We start from the raw sequence: 20,326 nt of genomic DNA, 5'->3' as shown, positions 1-20,326 counted from the left end.
ATTTCCGAAGGCGAAGAATTAGGTTCGCTCGTTTTGCTGTCCGGCATCGCCTGATTGCCCACACACTTGCAGTAGTGTTACATTGGCGGCCGTCGCTTTTACTCCTGCAGCTTCATGTATATGGTGCCATGACAGTCCTTATTTCAAGGGAACATTTAAAAACACTTAAAGCCAGTGTTTAAACAATTTTAGATTTGCATTGGGAGCGATCTAAGTCAACTAAGGGACGTTGGGACACACCGTTACAGTCTGGCGGAGCAGCACATTAACACCAAAATGGCAACCCCCTATGTCACAGATGAATCTGGTAAGGCTGCATGTGCTAGGTCGTTGTTAATCTAAAACTTAACACGTTTATTTAACGCACAGACTCTCAAATCAAGGCCAGGGTTTCGTTTTTCACTTGCTTTGTCGACAACCAACAACAATACGTTTAACGACTTTGTTCATTTGAATGTTTTGGTTAGCATCGAGCTAATGCTAGTTTTAGCCGCACTGAATTATTGTTATTCTCTAAACTGCATTTTTAGTTCGTAGGGATCGGAATAGATTGGCATCGATGTGAATCCAGCTCCTCCACACACACACACGCACCTCAGCACGCGCGTGCATATGTGCTCTATATGTTTTGATTTTATGAAATCTATCTGGCTGGCTAACCTCGCTAGCATTTTGTGCTACCGCTAAAGTGTCAGTGTCGGATGTGATACTGTGTAGGTTGTGTGAAATTAGGTTAATATGACATTGTCTTTAGTAAAAGTAGTACAAAGTAGGAGTAATCATTTTATTGTCAAATTCTGCGTTCACATCAGCATTTTTCTCACACATAATACATTCAGAAAAGTAAGAGCATCTAATGTTGCTTCTTAAGTGTGAAACTTAAGAGGATGGAGGTCTTTAACGCTTTATAGCTTTTCTTGATGGCTTAGGCTGAGTTTTGAAAGCAAACATTCTCTATTTTCTAAAATATCACAACAGGTTGATCATAAACCAAAACTTCATCGCATGTTGGCAAACAGTAGTAAGTCATCGAAAACGAATATTAAAGTTTCAAAACCTAATTTATGTGTCATGAACCCAACCGGTCAAACCGCACTGACTGTTATTCAGTGATATAAATTACATCATGATTTTAATGTGATTGCCAAAATCCATTATTCTGAAGAGCTGAAATCAAACACAGCCATATATGAATGAAGAACAAAAGAATCTAAATTCACAGTAGGTTTATAGTATCACTATAAGTTTGCATCTTTGCAGACTTGGCCAGTGGTTTGTGGGTTTGAGCTGTTTTCTCTTGCTCTCTGGCCTATCTATATATCTGTCATATTTTATATGTCTTGTAAAATGTTTCTAGAAAGGCTTGGAGAAGTTGTGGAGCCCAGAGTGTGTACTGTAAATTATGAGCTCACACCATTCTTTGAAATGGCCACACACATTGTGGTATTCTCCTTACAATGAGCTGGTGTGTCAGATGTGACTCAGAGTCCACTGAGATTGCAGCCATGTCCCCTGCTTTTTCATAGACTGAAACCTACTTAATCTACCAGTCATCTTTAAAGACTTTTATTTTATCTACAGTATATATGTCGTGTTGAGGATAATCCTAAAGTTTAAGTGAATCTGTTCAGATTCATAGAGACTTGTATTTAGTCATTTGCACATAATAAAACTACAATTTATTTGTTCAAGGATGTGAGCTTTATGCTTTTGAAACTTATAAATAAATACTGTAAACTGAACAAACATTGACATCTTGTGGTTTGTTTGATTTACTGCACCTCTGGTGCCGAACAATATTAAGAGACACTGAGCTATCTTCTTTCAGATTTGTTTATCTGTAACACATTGTACCTGTCGCAGGAAAATATATTGCTGCCACTCAAAGACCCGATGGAACGTGGAGGAAGCCGAGGCGAGTGAAGGATGGCTATGTCCCACAGGAGGAAGTTCCAGTGTAAGTGCACTTCTGATTTCTCTGCACGTGGACAAAGCAGACTATAAATTCTGATATTATTATATATATATATAAGACATTTATATCATTTGATCAAACATAACAAATGTATTGGAAAATGTTATTTTGGGGATTGTGAACCTTTTTTGCTCTCACTCTTGTCCTCTAACTTGATTTTCGTCTTGTTTCTTTTCGTTTCTGTTTTAGTTATGAGAACAAATATGTGAAGTTTTTCAAGAGCAAACCGGACCTGCCTCCTGGGCTGAGCCCATCGGATGCGGCTCCTCCAAAGCAGCAGCAGCAGCAGCAACAAAAGATTCCTGGTGCAGACGGAGAGATGGCTGGCCTCTCTAAGTCGGCGAAGCGCAACATTAAACGCAAGGAAAAGCGAAAACAGCAGCAGCACCAGAGCCACAACGGAGACGCAGATGTGGAATCTGTGAGCGATGCTGTGGAGAACGTCTCAATTTCCAAGGGCAGCGAATCCTCGGACAAGGCGGCAGCGCCAGTTGCTGCCTCGCCTCCCGACGATCCATCAGCAGCAGCAGCCGAGAAGGCCAAGAAGATCAAAAATCTGAAAAAGAAGCTGCGACAAGTTGAGGAATTGCAGCAGAAAGTGGACTCAGGGGAGATAAAACAGCCAACGAAGGATCAGCTGGAAAAGTTGGGCCGGGCAAAGGCCTTACAGGATGAGTTACAGCAGCTCGAGCTTGGGTCTTGAAGTGGGAAAGGTTGGCAGAAGATTCAGACTGAACAGAAAATATAGAATGAAACACAAGGAAGGGACCTTCGCAGCTCATTCATCATAGTTTCCATTCAACAAATATTTGATATTCATTTTGATATATGAACTTTGAACGTGAACACAGTCCCAGCACCTACTAAGCAGATGAGAGCGGGGTGGCTCTGTAGGCACCTCAACTTCAAGCTGACAGGTTTTCTACATTGAAGCATCTAAATATCACAATGTGACTGCTATTCATTTACCTGTATTGGCCATTCAGTTTTGAATATCCATCAAAGACACCGTTGTGAATCGTTTTGTGCATGTCTGTCTTTTCCATTTTGTTCCATCTAAAGCGTCACATACTTAATAATAACCTGTCTTTTGTTCTGTCACCTGTTTTGGGAACTGAAGGTTGTTCAGTAGTTACACTGTAACTCAGACTCTATACAGACTATGACACCAAAACATCGTATTTGGATATTGTGGAAACAACAATACGAGGGATAACGCTAAAGATATGCTATAATTTTGTTTTTGTGGACATTTCACCTAGAAAAACCAAATTAATCCAGCAACTGGTATTGTCTGTGTATTCTAAGCTTCCTATGTGCCATAATGCTCCATTGTCATTCAAATATTATTAAAAACACACATTGTTACACAATGAGTGACATGTTCCTTTCCTATGAGAATGGGCACTGTTGTTACTTTAACTAGATCGCATTTTAATTATGTAAATATCTTATGTACAGAAAACAGCCAATGCAGCTAATAATAGGTTCTACAAAGGCTCAGTGTTGAAAATGTCTGTTCCATTTTAGGAGTTAATGTATTAGAGTAAGTTAGTGTCTTTTGCTGATCCTACAGTAACTTTCTAATTCAAGGTTTAATTAATAGGTCACCTTAAAGGCAGAGTCTGCTTTTCATAAGCAGGTTTCCATAATGAAGCAGAACAGGAGGCGGTGTCTGTCTCCATTCAGAAGATGATTTGCTGCAGCGGTTACATGGGGGAGTCATTGTATCTCCTTGAATAGGCTCCTGTGTTGTGAGCAGTATAATTAACTGTTGTCCCATAGAACAAGTGCGGTTAGTTGTTTTCTGCATGGAACCGTAGCGCAAAGAATGGTCCCGTTTGTTTGGAACGTCAACAGGCATCAATCACAAATGAGCGACAGCAGCCGTGATCCGGGTGCATCTGTCTGTCACACATCTGGAAATAAGTCGCAGCTAAGTCACCTATCTGCACAGTGAGGGGCTGCATCCTCACCATCAGCAGGCGGTGGGCAACTGAAGTTTTATTAGGATACAGCTCGGATTTATTTGCTGACTTTGATGTAAACATTACTCGGAAGTTATTCACTCTCCGAGACAAATGGCGATGGTGTAAGAGGGCGTAAATATGCTGCTTCGGCCTGAAATATGCATTGGTCACACATTCCTTGTAAAGGTTTATTATGTGGTTTTGAGGCAGGTTCTGAATGACACTGCACAGTATAAAACCCCTAAACCAAGACACCCGGGGCCCCAGAAGGACTAATAGGACATGGATGCAGATGACGTACAGTGACTGCAGCTGCCAGTGCTGCTCAGAGAGATTTAAAACGCAAGCTTTTATTTGTCTGGTAATGGAAAAAGAACTAAAGCAGAAAATGGGATATGTGCTGGAGGTAATGGTGCTTCTTGTTTTGATGGACGCAGCTTCATCTGGTGCCCAGAGCACGGGGGAGTTTACAGGAGCAGTGGTAAGGAAACAATAGGTTATTAGATATTCATGTAAAAATAGACCCAACGTGAGGTTTATGATTGAAATAGCACCAAAAAGCTGTTACTGTACTGAATAAAATGCTGTCCAATGCAATTATAGTCTACGACAATCAAATAAAAAGCATTTACAGGAAAGAGAAAAGCTGAACGATATTGACTATATTTAATTTTACAGGAAAAAACTATATTTTTAAATCAAACGATGGTTCTACAGTGGAACCCAAAAATAGCTCATCACAAGAGATGGACGTTGAAGAAGAACTGGGTCCACTGCTCTGATAATATCAAAGCCTCTCGCAGAGAGTGAAGAACTCCAGAAATAGTCCTGTGATACTGAAAAGCTTAATTGGCACTCTGACATGTTGAGAACACGCTATTAAAATGATTTGTGCCCTTCACTGCTTCACTGCGATCAGCACTCTGTCGCTGCTGTCTGCAGGGGTATTTAAGGAAGTTCGGGTATCTGCACGTCCCACTGGACAGTAAAGGCCAGAACCATCCACGGGAGGAAGTCGAGGGTGCGCTAAGGTGAATATGTCACTTCAGGTAGTTATGCAGATTTTTCCCCAGCTTTTATCTGAATAAAGTGGCTTCAACGTTTTTATGTCAGAGTCTTTCAGAGAGTGACAAATCTGAAGATTTCTGGAAGACTAGACGCAGCCACGCTGGCGATGATGAGCAAACCTCGGTGTGGGGTGGAAGATGACTTCAATAACAAATCGCTCAAGTATCGGGTCATGGGTGGGTGCTTGTGTGCACATCCAGATTCATGCGATGATTCAGAAAACGTTGTTGAAACTTGAAGTAAAAGTGTTTAACTTGAACAGGTTACTGGCGTAAGAAGATGCTGACTTACCGCATCTATAATTATACTCCTGACCTGGGACAGGGGAAGACGCGGTCCGCCATCCAGACTGCGTTCAAATACTGGAGCGACGTGTCGCCCCTGCGCTTCAGGGAGCTGCAGCACGGGAAGGCCGACATCACGCTCTCCTTCCACAGGAAGGACCAGACGTGTCCGGTTCCCTTCGACGGCCGAGGTGGGACGCGCTGACAATGTGGCAGGTTTCGCCTCAGCCCAGATGAGGAGAGGGGTGTTGTGGTGTTCCTTTCTTTTATTCAGGCCACGTTTTAGCTCACGCTGACGCCCCCGAGTCGGGCATTGTGCACTTCGATGAGGACGAGCTGTGGACAGAGGGGAGGTCCCACGGCTCCAACCTGAGGATCATTGCAGCCCATGAGATCGGCCACGCTTTGGGCCTGGGCCATTCCCAGTATTACAGCGCGCTGATGGGGCCCGTGTATAACGGGTACCGCTCTGACTTCAAGCTCCACCCGGATGATGTACAAGGGATCCAGGCTTTATATGGTGATGTCACACTTCAGACGCAGTGTCTTTGCCACTAGTGCAGTTCATGGAATGTGCAGAGTTTTCCCTTTTCCAGGAAAACCTGAGTATTCTCCTCCGTCCGGGAATCCAGGCCATTCCATGCCAGGGGGGGTTGTTGTAGATCCCTGCAAAGCCACCGTGGATGCAATAATGTTGGGTATAGATTCAGTTACTTATTCACAACTGGAAAAAATCTAAAACAACGTTTTATATGTCTAAATGTGTGTTTTTCCTTTGCGCGTCCCTGCAGGTCCTCTGCGTAAAACCTACATGTTCAGCGGTCAGTACGTGTGGACGGTGTCCAGCTCCGGCTCCAGCTCGCCCGTCCTCATCTCTGCGCTGTGGAGGGAGATGTCAGGGAGTCTCAGTGCAGCTGTTCACTCTCAGCGCACTGGAAAGTCCTACTTTTTGAAAGGTGGAGTCATTGCGCAGTTATTTGCTGGCAATTTACTGGTTCCAGTTGTTCCAAATGGGCATCGTTCCCTTTGTCCCCCCCCCCCCCCCTTTGTGTTTTCTCAGGAGACAAAGTGTGGAGATACACGGGTTTCAGACTGGACCACGGTTTTCCCAAGCGCCTGTCTAACATCCCCGCGAACATCGACTCAGCCTTGTACTTCAGCAAAACCAAAAAACTGATATTTTTCAAAGTAAACGCAAAAGAATGCTTCATTTTGTTGCGCTTTGCCCAGTTTCTGATAAATAACAACCTTCTCCCTTTAGGGCTCTGGATACTGGCAGTGGGATGAAATCGGCCCAACGGACTTCAGCTCATATCCCAAACCCACGCAGCAGCTCTTCCGCGGAGCCCCCAGCGATACCGATGCGGCGCTAACGTGGACTAACGGTCACATATACATGTTCAAAGGCTCCAAGTACTGGCGTCTAACCCACGAGGCGGTGGAGAGGGGCTACCCCCAAGACGTGGCCTCGCGCTGGATGCAGTGTGACGACTGAGCCACCAGAGGCTCCCACGGATTCAGCTCCAACATCACCCGGCACAAGGATGCAAAAGGAGCCCGATAAACAGCTCAGAATCAGAGAATTGTCAGTAAAGTCAAATAAATAAACAAATGAATGCATTCGGGACATCGTCATAATTAATCAGTGCTCTGACTGATCCCACTCCTCTAACGTGACGTAATCACAGCCTTCACAACACACACCAACAGGTTTAGATTACGATAGAAAGCAATGATTGAAATGTGAGCTGGCCAGTTGGTCTTTGCAGCTCAGCTAAAGCTAATCTGCATATCTGTTCTTTATGTCTGGCGCTAATGAGTTGATTGTGACGATGCAGATCATACCGTGAGGCACAAAGGAAAAGCAGATCTATGAATTCGTAGCAGACCAGCAGACACCGCGGCCTCCGACTGAGCCGATGCCTCTTTAAATTAAATCCAAATGCAACATAAATATGAATATTTGTGATATATTCCTATTCCCTCTTAGCCAGTGGGCAACTGCCCAGACTTCAGGGTAATATTAAGTCCGGCATTTCACCATTAAGACATAAAAAATATCGTTTTACTTTTATTTATTTGCACATTCATTACAATACAACAGCATTAGAAAAAGAGATCAGTTGCCATGTTTGCGTCATGCTGCTTTAATGTGCAGCATTTTGTTATTTATCCTTGTTTTTATTGGACGGACTGAAGGAGTGTGAGAATATCTGGAGAGGAAAAAAGCTCGTACTGCGACATAAAGTGTACAGCGACGGTGCTGGTGAGTGACAGACAGACAGCAGAGGATGCGTCATAATCGGCGGCGGCGGCGTGAAGAGGAGAATCCCCCGGCGTCTTTAATCGGCGAGCGCGCGTGCTCGGTCAGACGGAGAAGACGGGGGAGGCGGCGGTCAGAGGCACCATGGAGCCCGTCTCAAAGTCAAAGTCAATTAAGGTGTGAGTGATGGTGCTGACGCTGCTGGTGGACGAGCCCGTTCCCATCTGGCGCTCGCGCAGGCTCTGGAGGTAACTCTGAAAAGAACGAGCACGGTATAAAAAACGTGAAATGTGCCCTTTACTACGAATATATAATATAAATACGTATTTGCATTGTTCAATGGCTTTTTACAGTGGATTAACAGATCTTGCATGCAGATCATGGTCAATGAAAGAAAAACTGCAGCAGCTCCACCTGCAGACGTCAGAACCTCCACCTGGGGCCCATAAACTGACCAACAGTGTTTCATAGAAAAGCAATGAGTGGATGAGTGTGTTGAGCTCAGAACCTCACCGGTGCCAGGACGTCGCCAGCGTAGCGTTTCAGCGGCGGAGGCCTCCGCCGGCGGTACGGCGGAGGCCTCCTCACTGACTCTCCGCGTCCGTACTTCTTGGAATATTTCCCGAGTTTTTTGTGTGAAGCTGCAGAAACATCCAAAAGGCACAACATCATGAGTGCGTGAAGCCACAGACGGGGGTCGGGTGCTTTAAACAGTCTGAATCCACTTACTTCCTCTGTGTGATGCACCTTTTGCCGTAAGTCTCCACTGCACCAGCACCCCCATCACGCTCAGCAGTGGGAATATCCCGGCGACGGCCCAGTTAAACCAGCAGAGGGGGCGCGGGACCACCTCGCACAGCACGTCATACACGCGATCGGGGAGAACGAACGCCCCCACCAGGTAATCTGAGCACAGCGTCACCGCCGTGGCCCCGAACACCGACGTGTACACGACGCCGAAGAGCTTCTGCCACTGGAGCGCGAGGACGGCGGCGACGGCGCCGGCGGCCAGCGCCGCGCCGACCGGCACCCACGCCGGGCCCAGGACCCGGAAGTGGCCGAGCACCAGCAGCGCGGCGCCCGACAGCAGCCCCCCCAGCTGCAGGCCGCTGAGCAGGAGGCCCACGGCGGTCGCCAGCATGGCCGCGAGGCCGCAGAGCACGGCCACGCCCAGACCCAGCCCCGCCTTCGCCTCCGCGCCCAGCCGGGCGTCCAGCACCGGCTCCCTGTGGTACAGCAGGAGCACCGCCGCGGCCCCGGACGTGAAGCCGGAGAAGAACATGATCACCTTGAAGCAGCGGTATCCTGAAATGATGGGGGGGGGGGGTTTGAATGTCGGACTTCTTGACCTTTCAGCTGAACTCTCACTGAGAATGTTAACGACATAACATAGCAATGACAGCTGCTGGGATCAGGCTGTTGAGCTGAACACGCATGCTGTAATTGATTTGTTTCCGCGTTCGAGTCCAGCTCAAACATCTGTCTTTAGGTTCACCCCCGTTCCCGTTTCTTCACCTTCGGGTGAGAATGCTTCTCACGGCCGCACTGAGCGTCGATTAGGAACACAGACGTAACGTTATATTTCTACTGTATTTCTGGTCAATCCCCCTCACAGCTTGCGAAGCGCTATGAAATGATGTCACAGCACCACCCAGACTGGCGTCATCCAGACACATGACCACCCATCTGCCTCCTCCAGCTTTAGGCTTAGCCACACTTAACCCCCGCTAGCTTCCAGACACCTGCCGGTCACGGCTTAAACCATCGGCGGTGAAGTGAAGTTGATGTTGAACTGGGGAGAGTTGATACGTACCAAAAAAGCAGTAGATGAGGCCAAATGAGAGGCAGATGGAGCAGACAGCGCATGGAAGGACCTCATACTTCATGTTAATCTCAAAGGTGCACATCTCCACCTCAGTCAGAGCAGCTCCCGCCTCTTCACTCATGAAGGCCGGAGTCTCGTCCATCCCGGAGGTTTGTTACTGCTCTTGCTGTGCGGCTGCTTTTTATTCACTGAGGACTGCAAACCGCCGCGTCCATGAGGAGTCCAGGGATGGAGGAAACTCCCGAACAAAGAAGTTGTTGCAAGCGGCTTCCTGCTGTGCACCTGTAACAAGAGAAGGCTGCTTTCAGCTGCGCGGAAATTCACCCTAACGAAGCACTTAAGGGTTATTCATCATGGAGTCTGACTGTGAATCTATTCCTCTATGTGTTCAAATGACACTTTAGCTATTTGGTTTAATAGGGAGGAGGATGTGACTCTTTCCCACAAACATCTGTTTAGGAAGGTGAGGAGGAAACTGAGCGCTCCCCGCTGAGGTTCCCTCCGGCTTCTTTTGTTCAAGAACAGGATGCAGAAGGAGGAAGTGACCTGGTGGCACTGCTGCATGTTCAGAACATGTGACCGGGTCCTGTGTTTACCGAGCGATGTCCGAAAACCAAACAAGAAACTAAATAATACACAGCACTCTGATGAGTAATAATAATAATAATAGTAAGTTAGAAATAGCAAAAGGTATAAATAGCAACCAAACCAAACATTTGTGTGAAATAAACATGTTAAGCATTTATGAAACTCACTTTACCACGAGTGTCGAACTACAGCGTGTGCTACTATGAGGACCTCATAAGCTGTTGAGCCAGATCCTATGAGCAGATGGACTTAGAGGAGCTTTAGCGAGCGAGTGATCCTGTCGTCTGTGTGAACTCCGTCCTCTCCCCTGAGTAAAGGTGAGTGTGAAACTAAAAACAAGGGGACTTTCAAACAGGTGGAACCAAAAGAAATTCTCTGCAGCAAAAGCAGCTGAACGAGTCACCACAGCATTTGTTTTATATGTTTGATACTCTATAATATTATCCTGTACTGTATATGTGAAGGAATTTCTTAACAAAATAGATGAATGAAATGAAGAAAATATATTTCTGTAGCTTACCTGGAATGAAGCATATCTTCACTGAGTAAATAAGAATTGTGTCCGAGGAAACAACAGACTCATTGACAAGTTGTCAAATTCCAGCAAACACAACGATGACTGAGCTTCCAGGAGTTTGTCTGTGTGACTTCATGCCGAGACTCAGCGTCTGACGCGCTGCCTCATCTGTGCTAATGTGAACAGCTGACGCCCGGCTGAGGGAGAGAGAGAGAGGTCACCTGCCCCCAGCGCCGGTCCAAGTGCTCGGCTCTCACTGCTCCCCGTCCTGTTGGATGCTCTGAGCCTTAATTGCATTAGCGTGCCACTAAATGGCATCTACTGCAGCTACAGCAGGTTTTCAGATTTCATTTCCGATTCACATGTTGCCATGGAAAAGCCGTGTAGGTTTGTAAAAATGAGCAAAACCCACAAAGGTCACAGTTCAGTAGATTGTAACCCTTGGTTTCATCACAGAAACTTAAAAAAATGATAATAAAACATTTGGTTGGTTTAAAAAAATGCTAATAATGCTATTATACAACCCTGCTAATTAACCTTTTGCATGCAGGTTGACTCTGACTTCTGCATTGGTTCAACCTGGTGCTGACGCTCTCACCTTGCAACTACGTCACTGCTGGTCTCATAATGACCGCGTCTGTTAAAGGTCGACTAATAACGTGGTACCAGCACATCTGACACACACGGCTAATTTTCTACGGGGCCCAGTCGTCATCCTGCAGATCCCTGACAGTGTTGTCTTGTGTAGTGTTTATCAGTATTACATTTTACCCTCACATGTAATAACAGGCTCAGCACAGATGTCACGTTTACATGACGGTGTTCAGGAGTCTGAAGCATCATGAATCCCAGTGGTGTGAAAACCTCACACGCACATATAAATCGTCACTTCCAGAGGGCATGGAATTGTCACGTGAGGTCAGACGGCATGAAATTGGACCAAACGAACGAGTGACAGTCAGAAAGTGGGCGTGGTCCTGATAAAAAGGGCGTGGCTAATTTGTGGGCAAAAGAGAAAGGGGACAGAACCAGGAATTCTGACAGCTTCAGTATTACAGTATGTTTCAGACACTGTCTAACGTTTACAATACAGAACCCAAACAAAATAGAAATAACACAGGAGGTGAACTACCTGTACATCATACAAAACAAGGAAAAAAGAAACGTTGGGATGTGATAGTGACCATAAACTGCTGGACATTTCAATCTTTCTGGATGAGTTGCAGGCATCAAACTCTTTTGCTTGTACAGAATTATAATAATACCAATAACTATTTGTACATTTATCATATATGATGGAAAAAGCACTGTTTTTTCACTTAAAAAGTCTAATATTACAAATATGCTTTGTATATTTCTAAATCAAACATTCACAACAAACACGATGAACCTGTTCGTCCCTGGTGTTTAAAAAAACAAAGAAACAAATCAAATTGTCTCCTTATGCCACGAAAAGAGTATTGATTGCGACTCACCCTTTCAGCTCTGTACACAAGATGTGTTTTCCACCAGAGTGGGTTGTTCAGTCATTATAAGGTTATATTGATTATGGATTTTGATAAAACGTGTTGGTCAAAGAGAGAGGAAACAGGTGAAATGATTCAGACGTATTTGAAAAGTACATTATGCCACAGGAAGTATGCATGATGAGATTATGTCCCAAACGGCTGCAGAAACGATTCAAGGGGCACACAGTTCACATTACACTCGTACTGCACATGCAAATACTGTGGAACTGCAACCGTGGATCCACGTGCAACCTTTCTGAACATCTCACACAGTTGGGCTTAGTCAGCATTTTTTAGGACTAAGTGTGATTCTGCGACAGCACCATTAGCTTTATTAATATCAACACGACTTTCGTGTCAGCACAAAATGAGAGTAAAAGCTTTTTTTTCATTATTTATGCTTTGTGAATTATGAAAATGTATTAAGTGAGAATTGATGGCACAGTAGCGGCGTCTGACCAGCGGGTGGGCCTCCGTAGCTGGGTCGTCCTGCAGCTGCTGCCCTGACCCTGCTCCTCCTGCCTGTCAGCGCCTGGTTCCAGATGGGCTGAACGCACGTACAGTATGTGTGGGTGCGCATTCGATGGAGCTCATTCGTCATATTAACAGCACGCTGAAGGTTTTATGATGCCTACTATCAGTAAGTTCAGGGTAATAAAAGGAGGGCTTTCTATCCCAGCACTTGAACAAACTGAAAAAAATACCTCACACCGCTGTTGGTTGCGTAGAAAAATATTGATGTGAGTGGAAAAGAAGATTATCTGTACAAATGCGTTGCTGCTTCTACTGCTGGAGTTTTCACTGTCCACTGCCTCTTGGTGATGTTCGCTGGGGCTTGTTGGGTTTTCTATATAGTTATGTTTGTGTTCTGTAAGATCTTAAACATTAAGGGCTGTGTTACGATTCAAATAAAAAAAAAGAATTAACTACAGTATACGTATCATTTTCCAGACATTTCTCCTGCTTTGTATTTTACAAACGGGACATTTAAAAAAAATGAAATAGTCTCTACAAACCAGTGTGAAGGGCTTCAACAAAGCACTATGGCCTTATTTACATTATTTGTATTCGTTTCAAACAGACAAGAGCTCTTGACGGCTGATAAATTATTCATTCTCTCGTAACAGTTATTATCCATCATCAGACGGAAACGAAATACAGTGTATGAGCTACAACTAATTTTAGCTGATACATCATTTATGGTGCTAAAATAAAGCTTTAGCTAAACATTAGGAAGTATTTACTCGGGTTAATGCTTTAATTAAGATTAGTGTGATCTGTATCCTTTCAAATCTCAGTGGCCTCTATGTTCTGCATATTGGAACCCTGGCACAGGCGTCATGCAAACATCTGTGTGGCAGCTGTTTGTGTTCAGTCATTAGAGCCCAATTTTAACACCAAAGTGCTAAATGATCAATTGTATTTTATGTATAATAAAATAAAATATGACACTTTTCATATCTAGAAATGGTTATCAAGTTTACTTTTATTTTTAAAACAATCCTAGCTTGAAAGTTAAGCTACTGTAGCAATAGCATGAGACTCAGATCAGGCTAATCTGCTGTGTTCATTTCTGAGTGGTAAAATGATAAATTTGCTTTATTGTTCAGCCAAGAACTGAAAACATGACTGAATCACCAGAGCATTGCCGAGCTGAGAGTGCCGTCAACCGACAGGACATAACTGACCAACCTGCCACAGTCTGTCCACGCGGCGGCTTTAAAAGAAGTCTCACCTCTGCAGTAAGTGGACAGGAGCGGTTATAGACAATACGCCCGTCATGCAGAGGAGAGGGTTTGACTTCAAGCAGAGAGTTTCTCCTGAGCAAACATTTGGAAAAGACATTGTACTGACATTCAATAAAACAAGAACCCCCATAAATGACCACGCTCGGTTTACTCTGTGCTGCAGGTCTCTGTACAGTAAGTGCAGACACACGTATACATATGCTCCTCATCGATTTGTTCCATCAGACCTTTGTGACGTCTCATTCATCATACAGAACTATACTGCCTGCTCAATGTCCAGAGGGATAAGACTGTAGGAACATGGCTCCCGCCACGACAACACTAATATTGACAATACTGTATATCTCTGCTCTATAGGCGTCATTGTGGTTTTTATAGTTTAGGACTTGACTGTAAGCAAACGTATTTCGACAATAACAATATAAATATGCTACAAAAATGCAAAGGTAGGAGGAGGCACAAATGGGGTTTAATAATATGAAATACAGCATTACACAAAATTTGGGTTTTGGGTTTGGGACAGACACCATCCATTAACCCACAAATAATGTATACACTATATAAGGTATTATTTAAAATATATATGCAGTACTTTACAGTTTTCATGTAGTACGTGTGGAGTTTGCACAACTCTACAGTTACAAGTCCTGTAGGTAACATTACAATAGCACGATTAGGATCATACACACTGATATTACACTATTTGACTCAAAGATAACAAACAATCACCATTTGTCCGTGGTGAAATGGGAGAAAGTAGCTCTGGTCCTCCCCACTGTCCACATGGCAGGAAGCGGCTGAGAACCAGCTACACTTAAAGTCATCACACTTTTCTGAATATTTTGCATTTATGCCTTGATGACAAATTAAATCCTCCCTGATAAACAGATCTTGGACCGACGTGTGTGGCTTTTCCTACTGGACCTTCTTAACCACTGATGCGCCTTCTGTTCAGTGATGGTGCCATCTTCTATATTCTAGATTCTTCTGTATATGCAATCTTTTCTTAACAGTTGTTCACCATATTTCATTGGAGACAATCGTAGTATTGACAGGTTAGTTTAGTGTATAATCCCTAAGACCCACTTGTTTATAAAATTATCCAACCTTTTTCAATTCAATTTCATTTTTCAACAACTGCCTTTGGAGTTTTTCAATTAAACACTGGTGTGGTAGATTTTGCATCTATTTGTGGGGTTTTAGTTCATGCTTTTCTTGTTTACTTTTTATTTTTTAGCTTTGCCGCAGTTTAGTTCATAAGTCAGTTCATAAGCATTTAATAACGCTGTTTGTGTGATGGAGTCAGATGAGGGCTGGGTTTCATATTTTTAATATAAGATGTAACCTTCTCGTACAGCATGAGGACACAAAGAAACGCATCCAAAACGTAACAGAGAAAATGGGACGGATCAAAGTGTGGAGGAACATGTCAGTGTTTGCTCCAATGACATGAAGACACATAAGGCTCATCATTTGGTTAGGTCATGATTGTACATAACTGTCTCTAGATGAAACAATTTAACAAGGTCCATAAAATGCCCGCATTTGAAAGTTCAGCACAAAATGATCGACTGTAAATAAAGAGCTACGCACACGCATTACGTCACAGCTTGGTCTCATGCAAACGCACCATAGCTACAGTACACTACACAAAACAAGAGTCACAGCAAACACAACTAATGTCTACACATCCTCAGTAAATGTCTTCTATCATGCTTTGTGGGGTAAAGAAGTTTTCATGTCGCTTGGTTTGTTAAGGAGACGTGATCCCAGACTTCTTTGCAGATGTACATATGATGCACAGAAGAGGTCATGTCACACTTTCCCTCTTGCCGTCCTGGCAACACCGACATACACCGTACAACCACATCTTTTGGATTCAGATTGTTCCTTGTGCCAACTCAATTCATATTTGAAGCCAGTGAGCGGCAGTGGAGATTCACTTTAAAGGTGCCACTAGTCTGCGTGGACAAGGTGACGAATTCTAATTGGCCTGAACTGCAACAATTAGCAAAATGTGAAAAAAGGAGGAGGAGGGTTTTCATAATAGGGGCTCTTTAAACAGAAAACAAGTAAGATTGAGCCGTTAACGTTACATATGTTTTACAGTGACTTTACTGAGAAATGCTCAGTGTGCTCGCCTCATCATCCGTTGCATTGCACCTGTTGTGGGTTATTTCCTCCTGCTCCGTGACTGGCTCCGTATTACTCCCGTGAGAGGAATTCTTCATCACGCTGTAATACACGGGCACGTTGCACCGGGCCGCCTTCTCCTCCCGCTGCCAGTTGCACCTGCAGAGCTTCTTGAAAGCGACGCGGAACTTCTGAGACATGAGGTTGTAGATGATGGGGTTGATGGCGCTGTTGGCGTAGATGCACATCCGGCACAGGAGCAGGAACCAGGTGTTGTGGTACGGCGGGTCGATGAAGGAGTTCACCACCACCAGCGTTCGGTAGGGCATCCAGAGCAGGGCGAAGAGGACCACCACCACAGCCAACATCTTTGTTATCTGCACAGAAGGACGAGAAAAGACCGACACCGCTCGTTCATTTTAATGATGGACCACGTCTGCCGCTCGACGTGCTCATATTTTCTGCAGCACCAGACACAAGGCGCCGCTGAGCGAGACTCCTCGGTACCTGTTTTCTTGCAGACACTGCATTCTTGCTGGCCTGCTTAGTGCTGGTGGAGTGACCTTGGTGGACGGAGCCCCCTCCTCCGCCTGCGTCGCTCAGATGCGACGGCAGAGGGCTCATGAACAGGATCCTGGCGATGAGTCCGTACAGCACGGTCGCCACGATCAGGGGGATCACGTAGAAGAGAGTGAAGTCCAGGAAATAGATGGGCATGTAGAGGCTCCGGGAGACGCGGTAGCCACAGGTGACCACCACCCCGTCGGCGTAGACCGTTTCATTAGTGTCCACTAAAAAGAACCACATGATGCAGTAGAGCGACGTGGACACCCAGACTCCAGCTATGATCCTCTTGGCCCGGGAAACAGTGCATATGAACTGGGCCTGTATTGAGTGGCAGATGGCAATGTAGCGTTCAATAGTGAACGCGGTGATGGAGCAGGACGACACGTTGATGCCCAGGTACTGAAGATAGGTGATACACAAGCATCCCGTGTACCCGTAAATCCAGAAGGCCACCACGTCGGAGATGTTGGGCAGCCCTGCAGCCAGGAGCACAATGAGGTCTGCCACCGCCAGGCTGACCAGGTAGCAGTTGGTCGGCGTCACCATGTGTTTAGTGCGCAGCACCACCAGCACCACCATTATGTTACCAGCAATGCCGACTCCGCAGATAAGCATGGTTAGGAATATGGTCATGACCTGCTCCTCCAGAGAAAACAGGGGTTTTTCTGTCAGATTCAAAAGGTGGGTAACGTCCTGAAACACCGTGGTGTTGTTCTCCATCGTGGGGCGACAATCAGCTGATCTTCAGGGCCAGTAAACAACAACAAACCTAAAGATGGAGGTAAACAGAAACATTAGTTACACTGTGATAACACTGAGACAAGTCCTTCACTTAGTTCAAAGGTTCATCCATAAACACAGAGGAGCGATAGACATAGTTTAGTTGTGCCTTTAAAACCTAAAGACACAACAAAGTCAGCTGTAGCATTAAAGTTAACGTGAATCCACCCAGGAAATCAAGTATCTATGGCTTCTTGTGCTGTAGATCAGTATAAGGCAAACAGGGTTGATGGTTGTGTCATTGCAGGACAATATATGCAGGGAATCATTTTCAAACGAGATCACAGACATCATCATGTCTGTCATCATGTTCAGTTATTGCACTGAAAACAGTTATAACTATTCGGCTACATTTGTAAAAATACATTATTATATACATTTCAGATCCTTGACTGCTTGGACATGTACAGCAGCTGGGTTTTGTTAATGAAAGACCTCTACCCACACTCTGATCGGATCTATTAATCCATTTACCAAAAAAATATTACTTACGCCTGCTCTAACTTCGGCTCCCCCCATAAATTATCACTTTCTGTCCTTCAGTTATGAAATATAGCAGAAACATTCGCAGGTGATTTAAGCAAATAAAATGATAGAAGGTTGAGCAAGTATTTTCTTAGAGGGGAAAAAATGCATCTTACCATCATTTGCGAACAGCGGCGCTCACTCTGTCATGGCCACAGCACTCAGGTGCAATCAAGCAGGAGACACAGATGACTGCTTCACCCTCCTCCAGAGTCGCTGGAGTCGTCCACATCTCTCTCTCTCTCTCTCTCTCTCTCTCTCTCTACGTCCCAAGTGCTTATCCTCCCTGCCTCTCACATCACTATTATATCCTCACTGCCTTGTATAGCCACCAAAAAAAAAATAAAAAAAAATCAATCCCACCTCCCCATCCAAGCTTAGTGTCAGGTCGACCACAGCGGCCACTGCTGCAGCAATAAACCCTGTAATTATTGGAAGAGCACAAGAAGTAGCCTGCAATTCACCACATCATGCAATGCAGCGGTTGGCCATTACATTCAACCAGCACTAATTATGAAGTAGACTAAAATTATTCCAGATGAAAAGCTCCGGGAGGGCAACGCACAACGTTCCCGTTTTCCGAGGAAAGACATCGCAAGGTTAGAAACCTCGTTATTCCCGTGCAGCCGGAGCGCTGCCCGTGTAGATGTTTAATCATTTTGCCACAGCTGAAAACATTGTGTGTACACACGATCAAAAGTAATTGTCCACAAAGAATGAAACAGCTCCTCGAGGCAATGAAAACAGATTTTAACGAGCCATTTTGAGCTTAGGGAACTTTTCCTGGCAGTGCGTGGACGGGACTGTCGGCGTGAATGCTAATGCCTGACGGGTGCTTACGTTTTTATGGAAACATTATTTTCAGTGCTGGAGCGCTCACTCCAGTAGACTTTTATTATAATGAGCAGATAAGAGCTTCACAGAAAGGGAAGAAAACCTGCAGGAGTTCACGTCCATGTGGATGTCAGGCTGCATTCCTGCCTGACAGAATTATGTACTGTACTGTCAACACTTGCTTTCATTGATGCACAAGTATTTATAGTTTTATTTTTGTCTTGTTCCTCCAGAGGCACATGTGACCGGTTAGAAACAATTACTTTCAGTTTTAGGGGAGTTTTTAAACATTTTCCTTTGTAGGAAGTCGCCGCTAGGATAAAACAGAAACAAAAAAATGACAAATAAATATTGGGCTGATTCCTCCCGTTTTACAACCATGTTGAATTCTGATGTGAATAATCTGACTCAGCTGCAGATCTGTCGGCGAGTAACCATCTCTAGACCAAGGTCAGGGTGTCGGACAGAAAGTCAGGCGTAAAGATAGATCATAAAGAGATTTTCTATTATTACACTGGGATGGAGCCTTAAAATAAACTCTCAAAGCCTCATGAGAATTTTAAACAGGCGCCTACTGATATGCAAAGTACTCTACAGATAAAGGGGGAGATTTTTTTTAGTGAGGACACTCTGATTAAAATAGGCTGGTGAATTACTGGATGTGTCCTTGTAATTTGTATTTAATCTATTAAAGCTATCTGGGCCATAATAATTACACAACTGCAAAACGGAATGCACCGTGTCTGCATGAGACGCTGTCCTCGTCCGTCCTAAGCACCACAGCAGCATCTAGTGGGGCTGAGAAGGAAGGAACCAATGAAAACGCACAGAGCGCCCAAACGTACGCAGTGAAACACGTCCTCGTGCACAAACAGGCTGCAAAGCGATTCGCATCTCTGAAAGCCACAAGAGTGAGAGACTGGAGGAGTCGTTTGAAAGGTGACATGTTTGCAGAGGAGAAGGTGAGAAGGTGACTCACACACAGGATGCACCGTGTTCTGTTTACGCTGCCAAAATGAGACCTGCACAGACGTGTCAACCGGATAAAAGCTGATGGAAATCTAATATTAAGTTATATTATGAATCTCATATCGGCCCTAGAGACAAAAAAAGTCAATAATTCTCCAAGTTCAAGACATAATCAATTCTGGGCCAAAGTGACCCGCTGACTTATGGTGCTCCTCCCTCGCCAGGTACGCCGTCCTCCTCTCCTCCTGCTCTCTGAAGAACGAGGCCGAGATCCTCCTGCGGAGCCGCGCGGCGTAGACCTCCAGGAACACCAGGAAGTAGCACAAAAACCACAGGCACCCCAGCAGGAAGGCGATGCCCGGGCTGGGGGCCGAGGCCGCCACCTCGCACAGCGCGGGCGCGGGGACGAAGGCCCAGTCGTAGTCCCTGTGGAAGTGGGCCAGCACCTTGGGGGTGCAGGGCCCGGGGGTGAGACAGAGAGCAGGGACCAAGATGTCCAACTGAAAAAGGGCCAAATGAAACAGGACGTGAGAAACATATCATAGATATTCTATATATGGGGTTTTAACGGGCTCTGACCTGGTAATCCACACTTATGCCGGCTGATGTCGGTGGGAAATCCAGCAACCATGGCAAAATCATCTCAACCACATGATAAACAGCATAATCCAACGCTACTATTAGGGTTATTGCCATAAAATATAAGGTCACCACCAGCAGCGGGATGAAAAGGGAGCTCGTTAGTTTACAGGTTGGACCGGGTGCTTTCGTC

The 20,326-nt window shown here is 45.0% G+C and overlaps 5 protein-coding genes across 6 annotated transcripts in view; 2 read left to right on the top strand and 3 right to left on the bottom strand.

Moving 5' to 3' along the window:
- The first annotated feature begins 30 nt into the window (after window positions 1-30).
- pym1 (PYM homolog 1, exon junction complex associated factor) lies at window positions 31-3,348 on the top strand. Its single transcript, XM_029157361.3, has 3 exons — window positions 31-307; window positions 1,864-1,957; window positions 2,165-3,348. Exons 1-3 carry the CDS (start codon window positions 277-279, stop codon window positions 2,676-2,678), a joined length of 639 nt encoding a protein of 212 aa, XP_029013194.1. The 5' UTR covers window positions 31-276; the 3' UTR covers window positions 2,679-3,348.
- An 847-nt stretch (window positions 3,349-4,195) lies between these two features.
- Window positions 4,196-6,917, top strand: LOC114858996 (matrix metalloproteinase-19-like). The gene is made up of 9 exons (XM_029156811.3): window positions 4,196-4,426; window positions 4,888-4,976; window positions 5,059-5,189; window positions 5,276-5,488; window positions 5,572-5,817; window positions 5,894-5,995; window positions 6,089-6,253; window positions 6,358-6,485; window positions 6,559-6,917. The coding sequence occupies exons 1-9, from the start codon at window positions 4,232-4,234 to the stop codon at window positions 6,790-6,792; spliced, it is 1,503 nt and encodes a 500-aa protein (XP_029012644.1). The 5' UTR covers window positions 4,196-4,231; the 3' UTR covers window positions 6,793-6,917.
- Window positions 6,918-7,357: 440 nt separating this feature from the next.
- On the bottom strand, window positions 7,358-10,689 carry LOC114858999 (transmembrane protein 198-like). 2 transcript variants are annotated; one of them, XM_055510189.1, is made up of 6 exons: window positions 10,494-10,689; window positions 10,141-10,302; window positions 9,374-9,667; window positions 8,290-8,865; window positions 8,074-8,201; window positions 7,358-7,814 (listed from the first exon to the last, which is right to left on the bottom strand). In XM_055510189.1, exons 3-6 carry the CDS (start codon window positions 9,525-9,527, stop codon window positions 7,665-7,667), a joined length of 1,008 nt encoding a protein of 335 aa, XP_055366164.1. In that variant the 5' UTR covers window positions 9,528-9,667; window positions 10,141-10,302; window positions 10,494-10,689; the 3' UTR covers window positions 7,358-7,664. The 2 variants fall into 2 exon arrangements, with proteins under 2 accessions (XP_055366164.1, XP_029012647.1); XM_029156814.3 differs by lacking the exon at window positions 10,141-10,302.
- Window positions 10,690-14,193: 3,504 nt separating this feature from the next.
- LOC114858998 (thyrotropin-releasing hormone receptor) lies at window positions 14,194-19,692 on the bottom strand. The gene is made up of 3 exons (XM_029156813.3): window positions 17,868-19,692; window positions 16,387-17,215; window positions 14,194-16,256 (listed from the first exon to the last, which is right to left on the bottom strand). Exons 2-3 carry the CDS (start codon window positions 17,164-17,166, stop codon window positions 15,861-15,863), a joined length of 1,176 nt encoding a protein of 391 aa, XP_029012646.1. The 5' UTR covers window positions 17,167-17,215; window positions 17,868-19,692; the 3' UTR covers window positions 14,194-15,860.
- A 23-nt stretch (window positions 19,693-19,715) lies between these two features.
- The window catches only part of ocstamp (osteoclast stimulatory transmembrane protein), a 6,346-nt gene continuing 5,735 nt past the window's right edge, over window positions 19,716-20,326 (bottom strand). The window contains exons 2-3 of the mRNA XM_029156812.3: window positions 20,134-20,326; window positions 19,716-20,054 (exon numbers count right to left, since the gene is read on the bottom strand). The exon at window positions 20,134-20,326 is cut by the window's right edge and continues 810 nt beyond it. Of these exons, the coding sequence (XP_029012645.1) occupies window positions 19,716-20,054; window positions 20,134-20,326 (532 nt within the window). The remainder of the gene's footprint in view (window positions 20,055-20,133) is intronic.

Source organism: Betta splendens, chromosome 7, assembly GCF_900634795.4.
Source record: "Betta splendens chromosome 7, fBetSpl5.4, whole genome shotgun sequence".
Lineage (NCBI taxonomy): Eukaryota > Metazoa > Chordata > Actinopteri > Anabantiformes > Osphronemidae > Betta > Betta splendens.
The sequence above is the reverse complement of the archived record's forward strand: the minus strand, read 5'-3'. Positions and strand labels throughout refer to the sequence as shown.